The sequence below is a fragment of the Cladophialophora yegresii genome (genome assembly GCF_000585515.1).
Source record: "Cladophialophora yegresii CBS 114405 chromosome Unknown aczIN-supercont1.6, whole genome shotgun sequence".
In the NCBI taxonomy this organism is placed as follows: domain Eukaryota; kingdom Fungi; phylum Ascomycota; class Eurotiomycetes; order Chaetothyriales; family Herpotrichiellaceae; genus Cladophialophora; species Cladophialophora yegresii.
Genome location: NW_006913050.1, coordinates 1,410,953 through 1,429,494, shown reverse-complemented (window position 1 = coordinate 1,429,494; position 18,542 = coordinate 1,410,953). Strand labels below are relative to the sequence as shown.

General features: G+C 54.2%; 8 protein-coding genes across 8 annotated transcripts; 5 read left to right on the top strand and 3 right to left on the bottom strand.

Moving 5' to 3' along the window:
* Positions 1-168: 168 nt before the first annotated feature.
* Positions 169-1,512, top strand: A1O7_08525 (uncharacterized protein; the record flags this gene model as incomplete). The annotated part of the gene is made up of 1 exon (XM_007762517.1): positions 169-1,512. The coding sequence occupies one exon, from the start codon at positions 169-171 to the stop codon at positions 1,510-1,512; it is 1,344 nt and encodes a 447-aa protein (XP_007760707.1).
* Positions 1,513-2,918: 1,406 nt separating this feature from the next.
* Positions 2,919-3,616, bottom strand: A1O7_08524 (uncharacterized protein; the record flags this gene model as incomplete). The annotated part of the gene is made up of 3 exons (XM_007762516.1): positions 2,919-3,374; positions 3,436-3,519; positions 3,581-3,616. The coding sequence occupies 3 exons, from the start codon at positions 3,614-3,616 to the stop codon at positions 2,919-2,921; spliced, it is 576 nt and encodes a 191-aa protein (XP_007760706.1).
* A 715-nt stretch (positions 3,617-4,331) lies between these two features.
* On the top strand, positions 4,332-5,218 carry A1O7_08523 (carboxypeptidase D; the record flags this gene model as incomplete). The annotated part of the gene is made up of 5 exons (XM_007762515.1): positions 4,332-4,656; positions 4,712-4,729; positions 4,776-4,886; positions 4,936-5,054; positions 5,114-5,218. 5 exons carry the CDS (start codon positions 4,332-4,334, stop codon positions 5,216-5,218), a joined length of 678 nt encoding a protein of 225 aa, XP_007760705.1.
* Positions 5,219-7,539: 2,321 nt separating this feature from the next.
* On the top strand, positions 7,540-8,298 carry A1O7_08522 (uncharacterized protein; the record flags this gene model as incomplete). Its single annotated transcript, XM_007762514.1, has 3 exons — positions 7,540-7,572; positions 7,658-7,764; positions 7,827-8,298. 3 exons carry the CDS (start codon positions 7,540-7,542, stop codon positions 8,296-8,298), a joined length of 612 nt encoding a protein of 203 aa, XP_007760704.1.
* A 109-nt stretch (positions 8,299-8,407) lies between these two features.
* A1O7_08521 (uncharacterized protein) lies at positions 8,408-8,771 on the bottom strand (the record flags this gene model as incomplete). Its single annotated transcript, XM_007762513.1, has 2 exons — positions 8,408-8,662; positions 8,724-8,771. The coding sequence occupies 2 exons, from the start codon at positions 8,769-8,771 to the stop codon at positions 8,408-8,410; spliced, it is 303 nt and encodes a 100-aa protein (XP_007760703.1).
* Positions 8,772-9,186: 415 nt separating this feature from the next.
* A1O7_08520 (uncharacterized protein) lies at positions 9,187-11,721 on the top strand (the record flags this gene model as incomplete). Its single annotated transcript, XM_007762512.1, has 1 exon — positions 9,187-11,721. One exon carries the CDS (start codon positions 9,187-9,189, stop codon positions 11,719-11,721), a length of 2,535 nt encoding a protein of 844 aa, XP_007760702.1.
* A 2,328-nt stretch (positions 11,722-14,049) lies between these two features.
* Positions 14,050-16,871, bottom strand: A1O7_08519 (uncharacterized protein; the record flags this gene model as incomplete). Its single annotated transcript, XM_007762511.1, has 10 exons — positions 14,050-14,577; positions 14,684-14,759; positions 14,933-14,961; positions 15,015-15,048; positions 15,098-15,228; positions 15,327-15,347; positions 15,403-15,445; positions 15,493-15,580; positions 15,631-15,664; positions 15,789-16,871. The coding sequence occupies 10 exons, from the start codon at positions 16,869-16,871 to the stop codon at positions 14,050-14,052; spliced, it is 2,067 nt and encodes a 688-aa protein (XP_007760701.1).
* Positions 16,872-17,754: 883 nt separating this feature from the next.
* A1O7_08518 (uncharacterized protein) lies at positions 17,755-18,489 on the top strand (the record flags this gene model as incomplete). Its single annotated transcript, XM_007762510.1, has 1 exon — positions 17,755-18,489. The coding sequence occupies one exon, from the start codon at positions 17,755-17,757 to the stop codon at positions 18,487-18,489; it is 735 nt and encodes a 244-aa protein (XP_007760700.1).
* Positions 18,490-18,542: the final 53 nt, after the last annotated feature.

The following is an 18,542-nucleotide window of genomic DNA, read 5'->3' as shown; positions in this document are numbered from 1 at the left end:
ACACAAAGCCAGTCTAGCGGACAGCGCAGCACTCGAGCGCAGTGAGCCATTCAGACGCTGAGGACAGACCAACCTCTGCTCCCATGACCACACAAGTCAGTCTGTTGTGACTGCATATTCGCTCCCTTCTGGCGCACCCCGCCGTCGTCCTACCCACCAACCGACCGAATGTTGTTCCGCGCCCTCTCCGCGATCCTCTTCCTGACGCTCATTATTGTCCTTATTCCACTCACGTTCGATGTGGGCGGACGCGACGCGGGTCTGGCTTTCTCCCTATCGATATCCTCCTTCTACTTCATCCTCTCACTCTTGCGCATTTCGACGCCGGATGGATCCAGCTTCAGAAGGGCTGTCGTCAACATCTTGCGCGGCCTACAATTGCTGATATTGCCAATACTATGCATCTGGGCTCTGGGAAGATTCTCGGTCGACGCAGACAACAGTTCAGGCTGGGTCGAGAGGACGTTCAGAACAAGCAAAGACTTTCTCACTTCGAAACCAGACCTGTGGCAGTCCATCGTCGGAAGAGAAGGTCTGGTCGAGAATATTACGCTTGGAAGCTGGGACATTCTCCTGCGCTGGTCGTCGCCGATTTTTCAGCTGCTCGAGGGTTTCTGCAGCCTACTAGTCATTCAAGCCATCGGCCAGTTCTCTCGATGGCTGGTCAACCGGAGTGAATGGAGCGACGCGTGGCTGCTCACTTTGCTGGTCACTTCCGCCGGAGTCGTCTCTAGTTCGGTCTATTTCCTCTGGAGAGTGCTGCAATTTCCCGATATCTCAAGCCTGGACTCCATGCTCATCGGCATTACTATTGCATCGGCCATGTTTCTCTGCGGATACGGAGTTGTCTCGGGTCGCGGCACAGCCACCGAGTCGTCTTTGCTGTTTGCGTACATTGTGCTCTGCATATACCAGATCTTTACCGACTACAAGCCGAATGTTTCCCCTGCAGAGGCGGCTATGGCTACCGCAGCTCCCGACTTTCCGCCATTTCCGCCCATCATCATGTCTTCCTACACTGCGTTGATGGCGGCTCTGTCGTCCCTTCCAGGTGCATTAGTCAATGCACTGGATTTCATTGCTGCAGCCTTCAGAGCAGTCACACCGTCCGTCCTGATCTCCCTCGGATATCGACTATTCGTGTTCTATGCTTCAACCCGCATCATTCCTGCCATCAATGAAAGCGGTGCTCACGGACTCAGTATGGAGCCAGCTCTTGAGGACAGCAATGCTGGGAATCAATTCTTGGCGTTTCTCTCCTGGTTTTCGCCCAGCATCCTCATTGCGGTCTACACCAGCCTTCTCATGCAGCACTTCGCAACCACCATGGGCGGCTATGCTCCAGGGCTGACCGAGACAATCGGCGCCTGGTGGAGCGGCAATGGCGAGCCAGCAATGAACGGGAATCTGTGGAAATGGGTCAATCTGGTCGGCACAATGACACTCTATGCCGTTGAGCTATGGTTGGGAAAGGAGGATGACATCAATGGCGAGCATTGGAAAGTGGACTGATGAGTCAGAGAAGACCGTGAGAAGATTGATACATTCGCACCAGCGCCATGGACTTAGTGTCCTGAAGGATATTTGAACCACTCGTTCATGAGGATCACAGCCTGAGAGCTTGCGAATTTGCAGGAGAATCGCCGGCACCTCGATGTTACATCCGCCCTATCGGCGCACAGATCGTTCCATTCCATGTAACGACGATGTCAAGCAGTGCACCAAGAGGATCGGCAGCATGTAACACTCACCATGCGCCGGATGAACAAGTGCAGTGATCTGCAAGCATCATGACGAAATGGGGGTTGTGTTCTCAGATGTACAAATGCCTGTTAGCACGACGCAATCACGACACCACTGCCGGATAGCAGGAAGTCAGGCGGCGCAGGGTGAAATATTGGTCACAATTGATGACCTCCAAGGAGTGGGATCGGTGCCTGAAGAAGCGGAAGGTTCAGCGCCCGATTTGGGAATGAGTGATTGACTTTTGGACGTGAAGGATGGGTGGCTCAGGACCAGCAAGGACGTTGATCTGCTCCACCACGAAAGTTAGGTTGTGCTTTTAAATGGGGCAGTGTGAAGCGTGTTGCGTTGTAGCCATTGGAAGGCACGGCACAGGACAGGAACACAGGACAGGATAGTTACAGCTGTGCTTCCCACCTCTCGAACAGCGGAGAGGTTAGTACACGGCGGACTCAATGACAAAATCGGATTCGCATGCTTTAGCTCAAGACGTATGCTCGAGCCCCAGCACGATACAATTGCATATGCTACTGTGACCATATCCGATCCTAGGTACCATATCATACATACAGCAAGAGCAAGAGCAAGAGCGAGCAAGGGCAGGGGTAAGAGCAAGGCCTACTGAAGTACGAGTAACGACCCGAGTCCGCAATTGTTTTTATCTGCTTTCTGTTTCTGCTCTCCATTTCCCATTTTCCAGTTCCCCGTCCTAGCCTTGGAAGTAAGTCTTGGGGCCTCCAGGTTTCTGGCACTTGTATTGTTTCAGGGGGTCGCAGAACTCCGTCCGTACAAACAAACCACAGGACCTGCCGATCGTAGGTACATGTTGGAAAAGTGGAAGAGCAGAAGAGCGAAAAGACTAAACCAGCTCAGCTCAGCTCACGTAGACAGACAAGGCAGTTGCTGGAAGGACTGTTGTGGCAGGATTCCAAGCTCGGGGACGTCGATGGTAAGTCGAAGAGACTTCGAAATAGATTCGAACCCTCACTGCTAGTGTTTAGCTCAAGCTTGTAATTCATCTCGTATTGTTCGTTTGGATTGGCTTGGTTTGATTTGGTTCGTGATGTCGTCGTTGCACAGCACCTGTCTGGCCTTGTCGCGCATTCTTAAAGGCGAACACCGCCAGGGCGTCTCACTTCCATGTTGGGACTCGTTCCTGTCCTTGGATTGGAGTCTCATCTCCGGATCGGAATGCCCACCTTTTGCACCGGCGGGCTGACGCTTCCGTCCAGAGATCCCGGTTGTCCGTCGGCGCCCTTGCCGTCATTCTCATCCATACTTGCACTCCTCGCTAGGAAGCTGCTTTCCTTCACGGGGCTGCGACTTGTCAACGGCGCTCCTGGCAAACCTCCGCCTGGGATCCCATTGATGCTGCCGCGATGAATTCCACCCGGCGGGCCGCCCTGGCCGAAAGACAATGGATTCGTGTTTTCTGGGGAGTTGCCGTGGGAGCCGACGCCAGGGGTGCCAGGAGCGATGCTGTCGGAACGGGAGACCGTGTGTGTAAGAGGAGAGAGGTGGGGGATGCTGTCGGCCTGGGGGTGTTCGGTGCCGATGGTGGTGACGCCCGTGTCGGAGGCCTTGCCGGCTTTGGAGAGGGCATAGTCGCCGGAGTCGAAATACTTGCGCTCCTATATGTCGCTCATTAGTTGACTGGCCGGAGGGTTTCTGGGCCTGCGGTTGTGATCCTACCTTCAACTTGTTCTGCAGCAGGTCCTTCTTGTTCGGTAGCTTGCCATAGAGTCTAAACAACCGCTGCTCGTCCGCCGACAATTTCTGTGAGTGATTGTTAGCGGGGCCATGACTTCAGCTGGTGGTGTGTAGAGGGCGCACGTACGTTGATGTCAATCTTGTTCTTCTGGTGTGGATTCATGGTTGTGATCCGTCCTTGTGCCACTCTTCTATGCTCCAAGTCCGAGAGAACGGCGAGTGTGGCAACACTGTGATTCGTGGCAAGGTTGAACGACGATCACCGCAGTTGTTTCTTTGTCTGAGTGGTGAATGAAGGGGTATTTGAGGTAGTGGGTGCGGAGGAGGGGCTCTGCGAGAGGGTCCGAGCGTCCTTGTTGTCGTTTCAGACGCTGTGCACGAGTGCCGCCGGCTTGGATTTCCGCAACTTTTTGTTTGAGAGAAGTTCTGTCACACGAGTGCCAATGGGGGAGAATTGTCGTTTGGTTTGGGTTGGTGAGCAGGAATGGACGGTAGGAGGGTGTGCAGAGGTGGGGTCTGATCGAGAAGGGGAAAGGCAGGCGGTTGCCGTGGAACTCTCGATGCGTCTGGGGAAAATAGTGAGTAGTTCGATTGGAGCGGTGCAGCTGACAAGACAGGAAGTAGATACAGTAGTGGGCTCGGTGGCTCGATGCCCTGGCAAGAAAGGTCAGTCGTTGTTGGTACGAAGGTTCGGCAGCGAGTCCGCACACACGAGGTGGTGGAGGTGACGAAGCCAATGACATGCGCCTCGGCTGATTGTGCTGCATCTTGCGTCGGTGCCAAGACTCTCGCGAAAAGTTTCCCCGGGAACCAACACGCCGTTTCGGCGCCTGACAATCAAGTAAGGATTTGATCGTAGCATTGAAGCAATCAAAGACATGGCTGACACGGAATACACGTTCGTGGTCGAGCACCTCGATCCAGAGCTCGGCCCTTGGTCCGCGTTGGAGTACGATACCATCGCCAAGGAATCACAGCAGTCCGCATGCCAGTTCATTCTTTCATCCTTGCCTCAGTCTCTGCTGGAGACGCAGACTTTGAACAAGCTCGCCGGGTTGGGAGCACAGGCGCGGACCGATAGTATCGAAACCTATTTCCCAAGCAAGAAAGAAAGGGTCTGTCTGCTCGACCCGGCGGCAAAGCAGGAATTGGCCCCTGCCGATGCCGAGCACTTTGATGTCTTCCTGTTTGGCGGTATACTAGGTAAGTAAGCACAAAGCCCACGTACTGAACCCAAAGCCTCTTACAAATGCTACAGGAGATGATCCGCCTAGAGGTATTTGACTTCCATCCTTGTACTCTTCAGCGGTTGACGTGGCTAGATCGCACGAGCGAGCTCCGCAAGAAAGGCTTCAACGGTCGCCGCCTGGGCCCAGTTCAGATGACCACAGATACAGCCGTCAGGGTGACGCGGAAGGTCGTGCTTGAGCAGAGTAAGGCGAGCAGCTGCAGCCGCCAGACGCTAGACTCACAGCTGGACAGTTCCTCTCGACAAAATTCCCTATGTCGACTTCCCAGAACTGAAGCTGGATGAGCACGAATCCACCCAGATGCCGTTCCGATATGTCGCAGATGAGTCTGGACAGCCTATCATGCCCACGGTACAAGCTCTTCCTTCCCATCGCCTTTGGCTTCGACTTTTGGCTGACATCTCGTCCAGGGAATGATTGACCTGATAAAGGCTGATGCTGACAAGGCGTTCGATGACCTCGAGTTTGTCGATGAAGTCGAAGGCCTCAGCAACATTGGCGTTACTACATCTTGAGTAGCGACGTCGAGGCCGCTCGCTGATCTTTTCCAAGTCCACCCGGAAACATTCGCACTACACCCCTTACATCGCGGCGTTCTCGCTCCAAGATTGAGTCAACGCAAGCGCAAGGGGCAACTCGAAAACCACTGGTAGTGAGGTGTGGGATATATTGAAGTGCTCATCTCCAGGGACGGGCCGAGGCGGTGACACGCAAGATGCCCATCCAGGACAGCAGAGTGTGTGCGCACGGCATTCGACTTGGAGCCCGATGTTGGAAGCACACAGTTGCATCGCTGCCGCGCGATTCGGGCATTCCAGCGACCGCTTTGGACGAAGAAGGTCTATTATCTAACATGACAACGCCAGGGCAGGAAGGTGTACGTGGCACAGCTCGACTCCCAATGATCTCGTGAGACAGAACAGGGTCTTACGCTCGACTGACTACGTCAAGGGAGACCGCTCCGGTTTAGTAGTCCACTTACTGCTCCAGGCATTGACTGACGCCGCGGACTCGCGGTCAGTCAAGGAGGAGAAAATAAGAATGGTAACGAACAGGAAGGGTGTGCTAAAGGGCTTGTACGCGGGATAATGGCCTCCCCACTTCAAAGTTGAATAGCCAACTCGACGTTTCATCACATGGAGCAGGAATGTCAACTTAATTATGCTCAAATGTGGCACCTACCTGGTCATGGTCGTAGTACCCAACACGTCGAGCCAGGCCCCCGAACCGTACAAAAGACCATCTGGCATCCGCCTCATCAGCATCTTATAGCGCCCAAAAGTGTGGCTGATTGCGGTACGCCGCGGTCGGACCATCTGTACAGTTCTCCTGGAGAAGGTCCGAGAGTGGTGATCAGCTGGCTACCTCAGTTCCACCCTGCTCTGACCGGGTTCGGGATTCCAGCTTGCGCGATGGGGAATCGTCCGCGTACGAGAATTCGCCGCAATCGTGACGATAAGGAAGACGACAGCGGCTTTCGTAAGCCAATGGAGCTTGTTGATGCCGCCGCCGCGGCTGTGGAGCGCTATTGGTCTACGTGTGGTCCATACAGGAAAGTTCTATGTTCTTCTTCGCATCCGACCAGGGAACATTATATGCTCAGATCGACTTCTTCCGACACATAGGCGCCTTTCAATATGTGTAGCAGTGCGGTAACTAACAGGGATTGCGTGGTGGTGGTTGAGCATCACGAGAGTGATCCTCCCGAAGCGCAGTAGTGATGGGTTCCATATTCTAGCAAACCATGAGACAAGATGGTCACCCCAACCACCAGATTTCTCGACTCGCGCGAACTCTCACCACTCGCTTTTGAACCTGGACAGGGACAACGTACCGACCATACACGGCTGAAGCTCAATCGAGGTCCAGCCCCATGAGCATCGTTTCCCAGGGTCTTTTCGTCGATAATAAAGCGCGCGACAAACTCCTCTTGCACTGACCTTCCATTCCTCAGTCCCATTGCCACCCGACCAATGACGAGCAGATCGAGACCCTCTGGATCATGGACGTACACCCTCAGGATCTCGTGTCTCCTCGATACGTAGTCGACCCATGCTTTTTGGCGGCTCGAGCGGATTTCGGCTGAGGAGGTGCATAGGAGATTAGCGCGGCTCTGCCTGGGGCTGAGGGAGACCGCCAGTAGAAGACGAGCCCGGGCACATTGGCGTGACGACGTCCCGCCTACTGACCTTCACCCCGAAACCCAGGGCCCATTCCAAACATGGTTGCGTCATGGCTGAAAACTTCTTCGGCAAAGCGATGACCGACATTGGGGTCGGCGATGTCGAGAAGGAGATAGAAACGTTCCAGAAGGCGCTGTACCTCCGGGCGAACTGGGACTGCTGTTGGCCATTCTGTATTTTCAGTCACGTACGAAGGCATAAGGCGTTCGCGCTGAATGAAGGCCGAAAGAAAAGAGGGGAAGAATGGCAAAGGAGTAGGGCTTTACTTCTTGATGGGCAAGGCGTCTACGGTCCTGCCTCACTTCACATGCGTCTCGATCTGCGGTGTCGAATCAGTCTGATGTTGGAGGGAGGATGTTAACGACGACCAGCGCGAGCGTGCATGAGTTGACGGTGCGGAGTGCCTTGCTCCAGCGTAATGCAACCCAAGTCCTTCAGTGGAGCATTTGGCACCTGGTGCCACCTGCGGGGATGTGACTCGACTGCAGGTGGTGAAGGGCGAAACTTTTTTGGCCCGAGAGCCTCCCGCCGCCGCCTTGTCTGTGAATGATGGGCTGTCTGAAAATGTGACCTTGACTGTTTCAAAATCTTCCCTCTCCTCTCGCAAATAGACGGCCTTCTCCAGTAAATCTTGCTCAACTACCACTGCCAAGATGGTGGAAAAAGTCTACGTGACGTACAATCAGGTTGGTCGAAAACTCTTTCAGGCGGTCGCATGCGCCCTGCTCTCGCCAACGCCCTACCGAGTGGTGAACTCACCATCGTCGCTAGATCCACAAGTTGTGCCAGCAGTCGGCCCCGAAGATCCTCGATGACTTCCAGCCAAATCTTATGATTGCAATTGGTGGCGGTGGTTACGTGCCTGCCCGCATTCTGAGGTAGGCAAGGTCGCGGAATGAAAGGCGTTCACGAGCAAGAGTTGATGTCCATGCACGTTCAGATCGTTCCTCAAGAAGACTGGTGCCCCGAACATCCCCATCCAAGCCATCGGCCTCTCCCTGTACGAGCAGCTCTCCGGTTCAGATCCCGTGGAAGCACCCGGTACCAAAGTCACGCGAACACAATGGCTCGACCTTTCGTCACTCGAGATGAGCAACCTGATCGGAAAGAACGTCTTGATCGTCGATGAAGTGGATGACACACGCACCACACTTGAATACGCTGTTAAGGAACTGGAAAAGGACGTGGAGGCCGCCCGACAACAACAGGGCAGAACCGAGAAGACCAAATTCTCCATCTTCGTGCTGCACAACAAGGACAAGGAGAAGAAGGGGAAGCTGCCCGAAGACATGGTCAATGAGAATCGATATCTGGCAGCAGTCACTGTGCCGGATGTTTGGATTTGCTACCCCTGGGAAGCGACCGACATTGATGAGCACGACAGACTCGCTCAGACCAATGGCGTCCAATAGAGGCTGAGGAGGTGGACTCCCATGGCGTGATAAAATAGACGGCAAGACTCTCCCGGCGCTGGACACGCAGGACGAGACATATCCCATGTGAGACTTCGGCGGCTGCAACTTAGTCCCACCGGACTTTTCTGTTATCCAAGCTTTTCCGCGCAGCGCCCAGTTGTGCCGTGAGCTCTTTGTAGGCTTCCTCCGTGTCGTTGAATCGTATAACCCCAAGACCAAGCCGTCCCAGAAGGTAGGCACCCAGGCTCACAATAGCCCAGATGGGCAGAACTGGAATGATCTCCACTTGGAGTTTGGTGGGCAGTATTGAGGGTATTGGCGAATCATTTGTCAATAAAGGTAGGGCGAGAAGGAGGTAGGCCTGCGCATGTATCAACATTGGTCCAACGGCTTCAGGTTGACGCGGGACAAAGGACACGTACAGATGAGACAAGTAGCGCAAAGGAAATGGTCTGCCGTGCGCGTGTCATGGCTGCGTGGGTGACTGTTCTGAGATAAGGAGCTGTCAGGTAGCGTAGATCCTCTAAGTGGTGTATGGAACGCAACGCTGATGCTTTTGCGACAAGGAGACCTGCAGAGTGGACAGCGTACAAGTCAAAGACCAACGCTCAGGAGTACTCGGCGTATCGCAGTAAATCAGTGTCGCGTCTCACCACGTGCTTCACCGTAGGGCTTGGCACGCAGCCTTGCATATCAGCCTGGCCGTCCCCTTTGCTTTCTGTTCACCTTCAGCCTTTTTGGATCGCCTGCTTATCCTGGCCAGCGGATCCTGTCAGACATGAACTTCAGCATCAGTTTCTGGGCTTGCCATGCTGGCTGCAAGGCAAACGATCGATAAACTGCAGGGGAAATCTACTTTGGGCTCAAAGTAGATTCCAGGCGGTCATGGCGTCGGCGGAAGGTTACGAGGCGTGCTGTCGTCTTGCTGATGACCTAGAGCAACATTGGTCAGAGGACGAAGACCTGAACCGCACGCACGCAGCCATAATCTCAAGCTTGAAGTCAGCCAGCGATCATCCGAAAGATGGTGCGCAACAGATCATTGCACTCACGCCCACTCTCGCACGCCATGTGGAAGTTATACTCCAAAAAGGACGGCCAGATGGATTTCAGAGTGCCATCCTCGGTACCCTGGCAGATGCAACCCGCGAAGCACAAATCTGGCGACCTGTGTTTGGCCTGTCACAGAGGCCTGACCGCGCCATGAACCTGAAGCAGATGGACAGAGAGACTCCACCGGACTCAATCCTCGAAGTGGCCAGACGAATCGTTGCGGGGACGATTCGGGCCACGTCAAGCAGACAGATGAGGCCCGCACTTCGGATAATAGCCAACTGTTGTGCAGATAACAACGTCAACCGGAGCAGCTTCATCGGCCGAGATGGGATAGAAGCACTGCTCGAACTTCTCAGACTCAGGAAAGACTGCGATCTCGTGATACCCGTCCTCTACAATGTCTGCGTCGATTTCGATGAACCGGCAACAGACGTGCACGGCAAGCCCTGGGATCCCCTCCCGCAGATGCAAGCAGCCAGTGGCGAGAGCGAAACCTCCTCTGCCACAACACTGAGTATGGCGGAGCAGAGACTGGGAACGTACTGGTTCCCGTACGAGAACAAGACATCCTTCCAGATCCTCCTGGACGCCCGGGAGCAGGCAGAGGATTGTGCTGGGACGCTTGCGGACCTGGTCGAGATGGCCAGCCGTGTCGCGTTGTATGGCACGCAGAACTTTGTTCAAGAGCACGACGGGAACGAGCCAGGCGACATCATCGAGGTGGACACGACCGCCGACATAGTCCATTTACTCCTGTCGCATGGTGCCGACCTCGCAGACGAGGACATCGAGTGCCGCGTCTCTACATGTCAGGCGGTGCTCAACCTTCTTTCTCAACAAGACACCCACACTACCGTGATCAGCAGTGACAACGCCGTCCGCAAGTTGATCCACTTACCTTACTCACCCACACACCTACAACGTCCTTTGGAGCCCGACGAAGATGACGAGGAGGAAGAAACCCCGCTCGCGCCCTATCGGAAAGAGATTTTGAAGCTGATCTACACGATCTCGGCGACAGAGGCATATACGGAGACGTTCGACGTAAGTTCGAATTTAACCAAAAGTTGCATATTGGATCTGGGTAGATTCCTCGACCACCAACCTACATCCACTACACCGCCTGCTTCTGGTCCCTTCGCCAGCATCTGCGTCTTGCTAGCCAACTGCATCAACACCACAGACCGGGCCAAGAATCTACTTCGTGACGTCCCCGATATTGCTATCATCCTACAAACACTTTTGATCAAGATCTCCGACCCCGAAATCCTCCTTCCGGCGGTCGACCTCGCGGCCCGGCTGGCGCTGTATCGTGAAGGCCAAGACGCGTTCTGCAAAAGTCAGGGTAGCATATTCCTGGCGATTGCGCAGATCCTTCACAACAGAGCCAGCGAGGTGGACGCCACGGGCCTCGAAGTACAGCGTAACGCTATCGCACTTGCAAGACTCCTTGTTAAGGGGCAGAGCGAAGACGTCTTTCCGAAATTTAGCATAGACCCGGCACAGGCTTCCCATGAGACTGGTCTATCAACCATCACCAGTCTGTCCTCGGAGGTATACAGCCTCTGGGACCGCACCACCGACGTTCAAACAAAGATCGAAATAGGAAGGTTATTCATCGAGATGCTACGCACGATACACGGCGCGAAAAGAGACCCAACAGGGCGAAACGCGACATCCCCCCACGAGAATAAGACAGAGCATGTGCCTACTCAGCCACCCGCTTCCTCACTTACAGACGAATTCAACCGTCTCGACATCTCATCCTCTATACCTAGCGCCGGGATCTTCAAGGACAAAGTGGCGGAGATGATATGCTACACGCTCACTCAGCCTCAAGGCCCATCTCAACCTCAATCTCAACCTCATACACTGGCATCAGCGCCAGCACCAGTACAGCAACACGCCAACAATACCAATACCCAAGCTCGAGCTCAAGCTCAAACTCATGCTGAAGCCGAAGCCTGGTTCGGCCTCGCCCTCCTCTCGACCATACCCCACGCTCGAGCTTCCATCCGCGCGACCCTCGCCCGGGACGACTTCCACATCCTGAACCGGCTCCGGCAGATCGTCGCATCAGACGCCTCACCTTTGCCCCTGATGAAGGAGGACGAAGATAATACCAAGCCCGCAACTCCGGCCGATGTGGGAAGCCAGAGGCAAGTTCAACCACGGATGCGACAAACGACCACCAGAGACCCACGGTATGAGAACATCAAGGTCCTTGTCGTGAAGATGCTGCAAACGGAACAGCCACTGCCAGCGCCAGGCCCACCACGACGTCTGGACAAAGAGGAGGAGCTCGTGCAGGAGGGCCTCGAAGCTGCGGCTGCGGAAATGGGTCTAGACTGGGTTGTTGTCTAAGAGCAGCACAGTGCAGCAGAGCAGATCCAGACTCTTGCACAGAAATCAGGGCTGTCCGTCTGTGAAGCGGTCTCGGTTTCCATCTATATAGGACTGGAGCATCTTCGATTTTGGATGTGAAATGTGATTGTCAATAGATGATTTATTCTCCACGAACAAGGACGTCAAGATGTCTCTTCGACGTTTGAATGGGTGTGCCATTGCTGGTGCTCACTTCGAGCGACGACCTGTTCAAGTGCCTGTGATATCCCCAGTGGCCATTCAAACGCAGTCTGGATATCTCCCTGGAAGGGTTGTTGAGCCAGGGATGCTTAGAATCGACCCGCGAAGTGGCTGGTCGAGCTGTTGAGGTGGTGTCGCACTAAACGTACCCGAGGCCTGCTGCTCTACCACTTTCCGTTCGCGCGCTCTCTGGCAGTACTTGCCTTGGTGCCTATTTTGGTAGCACAACATGTCAGGATAGCAAGGGAGAACTCAATCATCAAAAGCAGCCAGACATGGGAGGAAAGAAGACCTGGTTCGAGCCGTTAGGTTTGAGGGTGTAGCTTACCTGTCCCGCAAGTCCAGCCGGTTGAATGACCTGCCACAGTCACTGCAGTTGAAGGTGTACCTTGCATCATGCTATCGTGGGAAAGGATGAAGTCAGTCCTCCGTCGCCATCACACATTTTCAAAGATCAAACGAAAGGCAGAAAAAGTACAAACAGCACTTACCGTCTTGAGATGCCGATTCAGACAGCCCTGATGAGCGTACTCCTTCCCACATCCCTTCTGTGGACACTTGACTCGCGGCCGGGTTTCGTCGTGAGACCTGAGATGTGATCGGTAACTTGTTTTTTTGGTGAACACTTTGAAACACTTGTGACATGTTTGAGGGCCGGCTTTATGCATCTTTTGGTGGACTGCGAGGTTGCCAGCTTCGGCGAACGTCTGCCCGCACGTTTCGCATTTGTATTGGTCACCATGCTCGCGCATGTGCTCTCGCAGCAGGTACGGCTTTTCGAAGCTCACGTCGCAGACGAGGCAGTTCACGGGTCCGCTGCCTCTCTTCTTCTTCGGGCCCTTTGCTTGCGGCGACGGAGCTTGTGGCCTCACAGAAAGGCACTGGTTCAGTAGCGAAGATGTGCCTGGCCGCCATCAGGGTTAGCAAGACCCATGCTGTAATCTTGATTTGGACGATACTACAGCAGACTCACCTGACATTAGTGCGGTATGGTCAGATGCTTCACAGCTTTGCCAGAGCCTCGTTGGAGATGATTCGACAGGGGTTGTCGGACAGGTGGCTGTCGCATTTTGTGCAAGCGTATTGTCCACGACCGAGTCCGGTGTAGGTTGGGAGGACGTTTGCGGCGGTTGAATGTAGGAACAGCCCTCAGTCCACCTCAGCACCCACGGGTCTTCGCAAGCTCTATAGCCAAACTGAGGCCCAGGTACTGGGTGCTGCTCGGGAGTGACTTTGAATGGATTGGGATAGAAAGAACGAAACTGTGAACACCATTCCAGGGAATTTAGTGGACAAGGGCATGCACAGACTGACCCGAGGTAGGGGCGAGCGTCATCCAGGTCGTTGGAGAAAGGAAAGTCTTGGTTGAGCACAGGGAAGTCGCAGTGAGCCATCGATGCATAAGAGAAATCCATTGTGGATGTAGTGAGGCACCTCTTGTGTAGGGCGTTGGTGACAAAAACTCTGTTCTGTACAGCAGCGGAAACAGTAAAGATTATAGCTTTCTTCCAAAGCTGCCTCGAGTGACTGATCACATTCGGCTGACTTCACTGTCATGCAGGCCTGTGCTGCTCCATAACAGGGCTGCTTCGCCATTGTGCATGCAGACCAGCTTCCCAGTCCACCTTTAGCGATGCGGCCCAAAGACAACCGCTCATACTTTCTCCGAGATGCGAATCGCTTTTCACTTCCGGAGAAATGGATTTGCAGCAAGTGCAATGGCAAGATGGATGCGAGATAGGGCCTTTCCAGTGAGGTAATCGCGGTAGAAAGAGAACTGCCTGACCACTGGCTGCTGACCCCAATAGCAGGTAGAGATGCCCGACCGGGCGTCCTCTCAGAAGCTGTGGATGAGAGGAGACTCGGTCTCTGAGTGCCCGTCCAAGACGGGGTGGAGGAAGCATTTGGCTGGATCTCGGAAACATTGGCTCGCCAGTGAGCAACGGCCGTGCTGGCCGCCCCTGTTGAAGTGAGCCTCTCCATTCGCGGGCTCTCCCGGAAGAGAAAGTGCAGGTGATCTCAAGGCAGTCTAGGCGGAAGATATTGGTCACCATGCAGGGATGCCTTCTAGCGACCGAACCATTCTGTTGAGAATTTGGAGAGGTCTCAATCTCTGCTTTGGCCAGCGACCATTGCCGTCAACCCATCAACCTGCGCACTCAATTTCTGGATGAGGGCGATTAAATCTGCGCTCTCGGCACTGCCCAAGGCAGACCTGGTGGTTGAAGCGGCCATGTCTGCTGTAACGGACGGCGACGTCTCATTAAGCGCTCGCCGCGTAGTGGGGGACTTGAGAAAATCCCGAGACCCGTCGAAGTTGAGCTGGCCTGCGCTCAACGGCCGGCTGGTCAAATGTGGAGCCTTAGATAGCGTCGGATGGGGACGAGTGATGATAGTTCTAGAGTTCTCGTAGGCCCAGATCAGGGCCACGAACGGGATGTGGGTGGCTTTGAGCACGAAGATCCGGATTCGACGCACTTCCTCGGACGGGAGAAACAGCCGAAGAGGCCGCAGTACGATCAGGGGGAACAAGTTGAGTGGAGGCATGAAATAGGTCAGTCGTCGTGAGGTGCTGCTCTCTAGCACATAGATCGAGTATTGGAACAGGTATTCCTCGCGAGCATGGGCCATGACCTAGCCTCCAATCAGCGACGATCTCCGGCGTTCTATCGGGCGGCTACTTTAGGAGGGTCGCGTCTACGCGGCCATGACCAGACATCACGAACACTGGAGCACTTACCTCGGTCAATGAATTTGATACTAGTGAGACGAGGGACGTGATGAGGAGAATATTCGTCAAACAGACAAATACGAGCCTGTAGCATCCGAAAGTTAGCCTTGGCTCTTGTTAAGCGCTGGGGTTGACTCCTTCTCCGCAAGTGGAAGGTCGACGATCGACGCTCCGAGAGCTAAGCGCCGGTGAAATTTCTCAAGGCTGTGAAGCCCTAAAGGCCGCGTTGCTGGTCAATAAAACGCAGTGTGTGCATACATCAATGTATAACCAAATAGTGGCGATATCTGGAGCAGTCACATTAGTGGGGGCCGCTCTACTTTGCTTCAAGGAGGCATACCTTGACGGCCATGTCGAAACCGAGATAACTTGACCTGCATCACTAGTCAGCCGGGTCAACTATGGCGGCGATTTTGATCGTACCCAAAGAAGACTTTGATCAAGAGCCAGGACATATCATTGAGTGTCATGCGATCTCTGGCCAACATGGTGAAAGTGGTCAAGAAACCTAGGTAAAGTACTATAATGGTTGGCACCCACATCACATTATCAGGCTGTGAGCATACCAATAATGACCGGTAGGAATTTGCAGAACGCTTTTGTCTGGCTGCCTATTAGCACCTATTCCGACAGGTCTCGAGAGACAACGTACCATTTCTTTGAGCACTGGTATCTTTGCCGCAGATTGTCAGTTGCTACTTTGCCCATTTCTCATACCGTACACATACCAAGCTCCCGAAATAAGGATTCAGACTCATCACAGAGAATATCCTGCAGTAGTAAGTGTCTGTTCTGCAGGGACTCTGTGGGTAACATACCTAGGCACCAGGAACAGCGCTACCATGGACAAAATGTCGAAGGCAACATCGATGATATAGTCGCTGTCTCTGACAAGGCCGACAACCCCTAGAGTATGTCAGCTCCGCGAATAGCATCCTGAAGGCCAGGCCACGGACTCGTCACCACGAAAGCGGCACTAACACCAATAATCTTGCAACCCCATACGTTAGCACAGTGGTTAAGATGGATCCAAGGGAGCCGTCTCTTTTCGCAGTCTCAAAATGTGATGAGATTGGAAGTCATCGATACGGCTTCCGGAAGCAGACAGACTTACCGCGATATCCCACAAGCTCCAAAAGTCAGTCTGGTAGAACATGATGCCCGCATCTTTGATCTCCCCGAACTCGTCATATGCAAATGCTGCGATGAAGACATACAAAACCGCTTCCGTAGGGGTGATATGCCTGGGATTCCGCTCCACAAGCACGGCATAATAGAGTAGCAGGAAGGCCAGAAAGAAGCTGATCTGGAATGCCTTCTGGTACTTTGGCACCCTGAGCCGAGTGAATGGGTCCGCGACTCGCTTGTTGTACGCGCGTGGCTTCTTCACAGCATGGACTGAAAGGCTCTCCCAGAATATAACATCGCCGTTCCAGATATCCTCGACAATCTTCTGCACCGGGCTCTTCGAGATGAATTTCTTGGCGTCACCGATGGCGGCAATCTCGAGCGCGTTCATACCAGCCATGGATTCGTCGAGATCTGCCCGCCGAGAGGCACCATCTTCGTCACCTCCGAAGGTGCTTGTCGTAGCACCACTGGTGAAGCGGTCTGTGTGTTGCGTGGACGCACGTCTCGGAGGGCGGAGGAAATTGCCGTGCTCGGAAGATCGTGATCGAAGAAGAGGCGAAGACTCGTTCGAGCTGCCGCCATCGTTGTGATTGCCTGTATGCTGGCTGTTTGTATGTGTCTCTGAAGGGGAACGACGCGTGTTGTCTTCTGAGACCTCGGGGAGGTCGTAGAGAAGATAGTCAATGAGCTCCTTTTCCGACAGGAAGGTCAGAAACTGCCAGGCAACGAGCTCACAGGCAAGGCCTCTGGACTCATTTAGCCCGGGATCGACATCGCCTGGGTCGTTAATGAACAGGTATCGAGCTGCCAATAAGGCAGCAACGACTGCTGGATGGTGACATTCTTCGCTCAAATTCGAGATCAGGGGTCTCAACGACTGGCCGGCGACGGTGGTGCGAAGTTGTTCGTATGTGAAGGGAGTATCGATGGCTTTGGCGATGTAGGATGATAACTTGAGGACAACGTCAGAGAATGCCTCTCGCGAGTCAATGATGGGCACGTCGTCGTCCATCCATTGCTGAGTCTTGGTCGAGCGCGGCGTTTGAGGGTTTGTTGTGGCGGCCATGGCCCCGTCTGTGTAGCCTTTGAGGTCGAATCCAAGACCCCGGTTACGCATGAGGTGCGGTGTCTTCAAGAGAGATTTCCCTGGCTGCCTGGGACATGGCGTCGCTACGAGAGCTTTGAAGGTTAAGAAGTCGTACAGTCGGTCGTCATGTGCATTCAAGAGTTGGATTCAACTGTTGTGACAACGGTAAAGAGGCTTTGCTCCCCTGTATATGGTAGGGTGGAGTATCTACATGCCAGACGCGTTTTGCTTTGGACATTTTGTCTCAGTCGCCCTGTCAGCCTCTCCTCACGCAACCACGGGTTCCTGTGGTCCGTACGAATATACCTTGACACATACAACATTCGCGTCTTCGGACCTGTCTTTCTCCCCAGAAATATCTTAGATGAAGCCCAACTGGTGTCAAACCTCAACATCTTCGAAAGCAAGCCCCAGGCGGACACAGCCGACGCGCGACGCAGATGCATATTACATTGCGTGCTTGGCCGTAGGAATAGTACCGCAAACCAGTGTCCTCCACAGGTGCATGTGGGAGCTACTCACTGCCGTCGTCCAGAATGTATCTTACCCTCGAAGTTTGATATCGACTGACAGATTTCCGGGCATCAGCATTCATCAGACCGCAACAGCCAAATAGAAGACACCAACGCTCTTCGCTCCGGACAGACATTCGCCCACTATCCCAGGAGACACGCAAATACTCCGGGGAAGCTCTCGTCTCGTTCACGGAGATCAACGACGAATATCACCCAAGGCACATTACGTCCCTGCCCTGTCTCACACTTTGGGAGATGATATAGGAAATCGATTTCCTGCCTCCTTTCTAACTTCCTTTTTGCCTTACTTCAAGCCATCTGTCTCGTCACAAACCTTCTGTATCAAGATGTCTGCCCCTCCCAGCCCCTATGCCCTGAATGCCACGCACACGATCCCAGCGCGCTCCTCCGTCGCCATCCCCTTGTCCGCGTCCCAGAAACTCACAGTCATCAACACCCACGGCACTCAAGTCGTTGATTTCTGGGCTTTCAGACTCCCTGCGCCTAACCCAGCGACTTCAGCTCCCTCGAGCCATCAGGTCGACTTGGCAACCTGCCTTTCAATGTCCCACACTCGGGCTGCCCTGCTTGGCCTCTCCCCCGTGGCACCATGCACACTGTATACCAACCAACGGACCCCGATCCTGAAGTTCGTCTCCGACACCTCCGGAGGCATCCACGACACGCTCATGGCGGCGTGCGACATCCACCGCTACCGCCAGCTCGGCGTGCCGGAGGGCCAGTACCACGAGAACTGCGCGGACAACTGCCGCCTGGCGCTCCAGCGAGACGTACCGGGCTATGTGCTTCCCGCGCCGTTCAACACTCCCGAATCCACGGTGCCGGACCCGTTGAATCTGTTCATGAATATACCGGTTGCGCCGTTGTCGCATGCATTGCACGAAAGCAACGTCACCGCGGGTGGGAAACTCAGCTTCGAGCCCACTATTTCGCCCAAGGGCGGCAGGGTCGCGTTTGAGGCGCTCGTGGACTGTATTGTCGTGATGAGTTGTTGTCCGCAGGATCTGGTGCCGATCAACCACGGCGGACCCGTGGAATGTCAATTCGTCGTGGAAGCCTGAAGCTAAAAGAGGCGGTTGTGCGCAGTGATGGGAGAGCGTTTGATAGTGCAGGT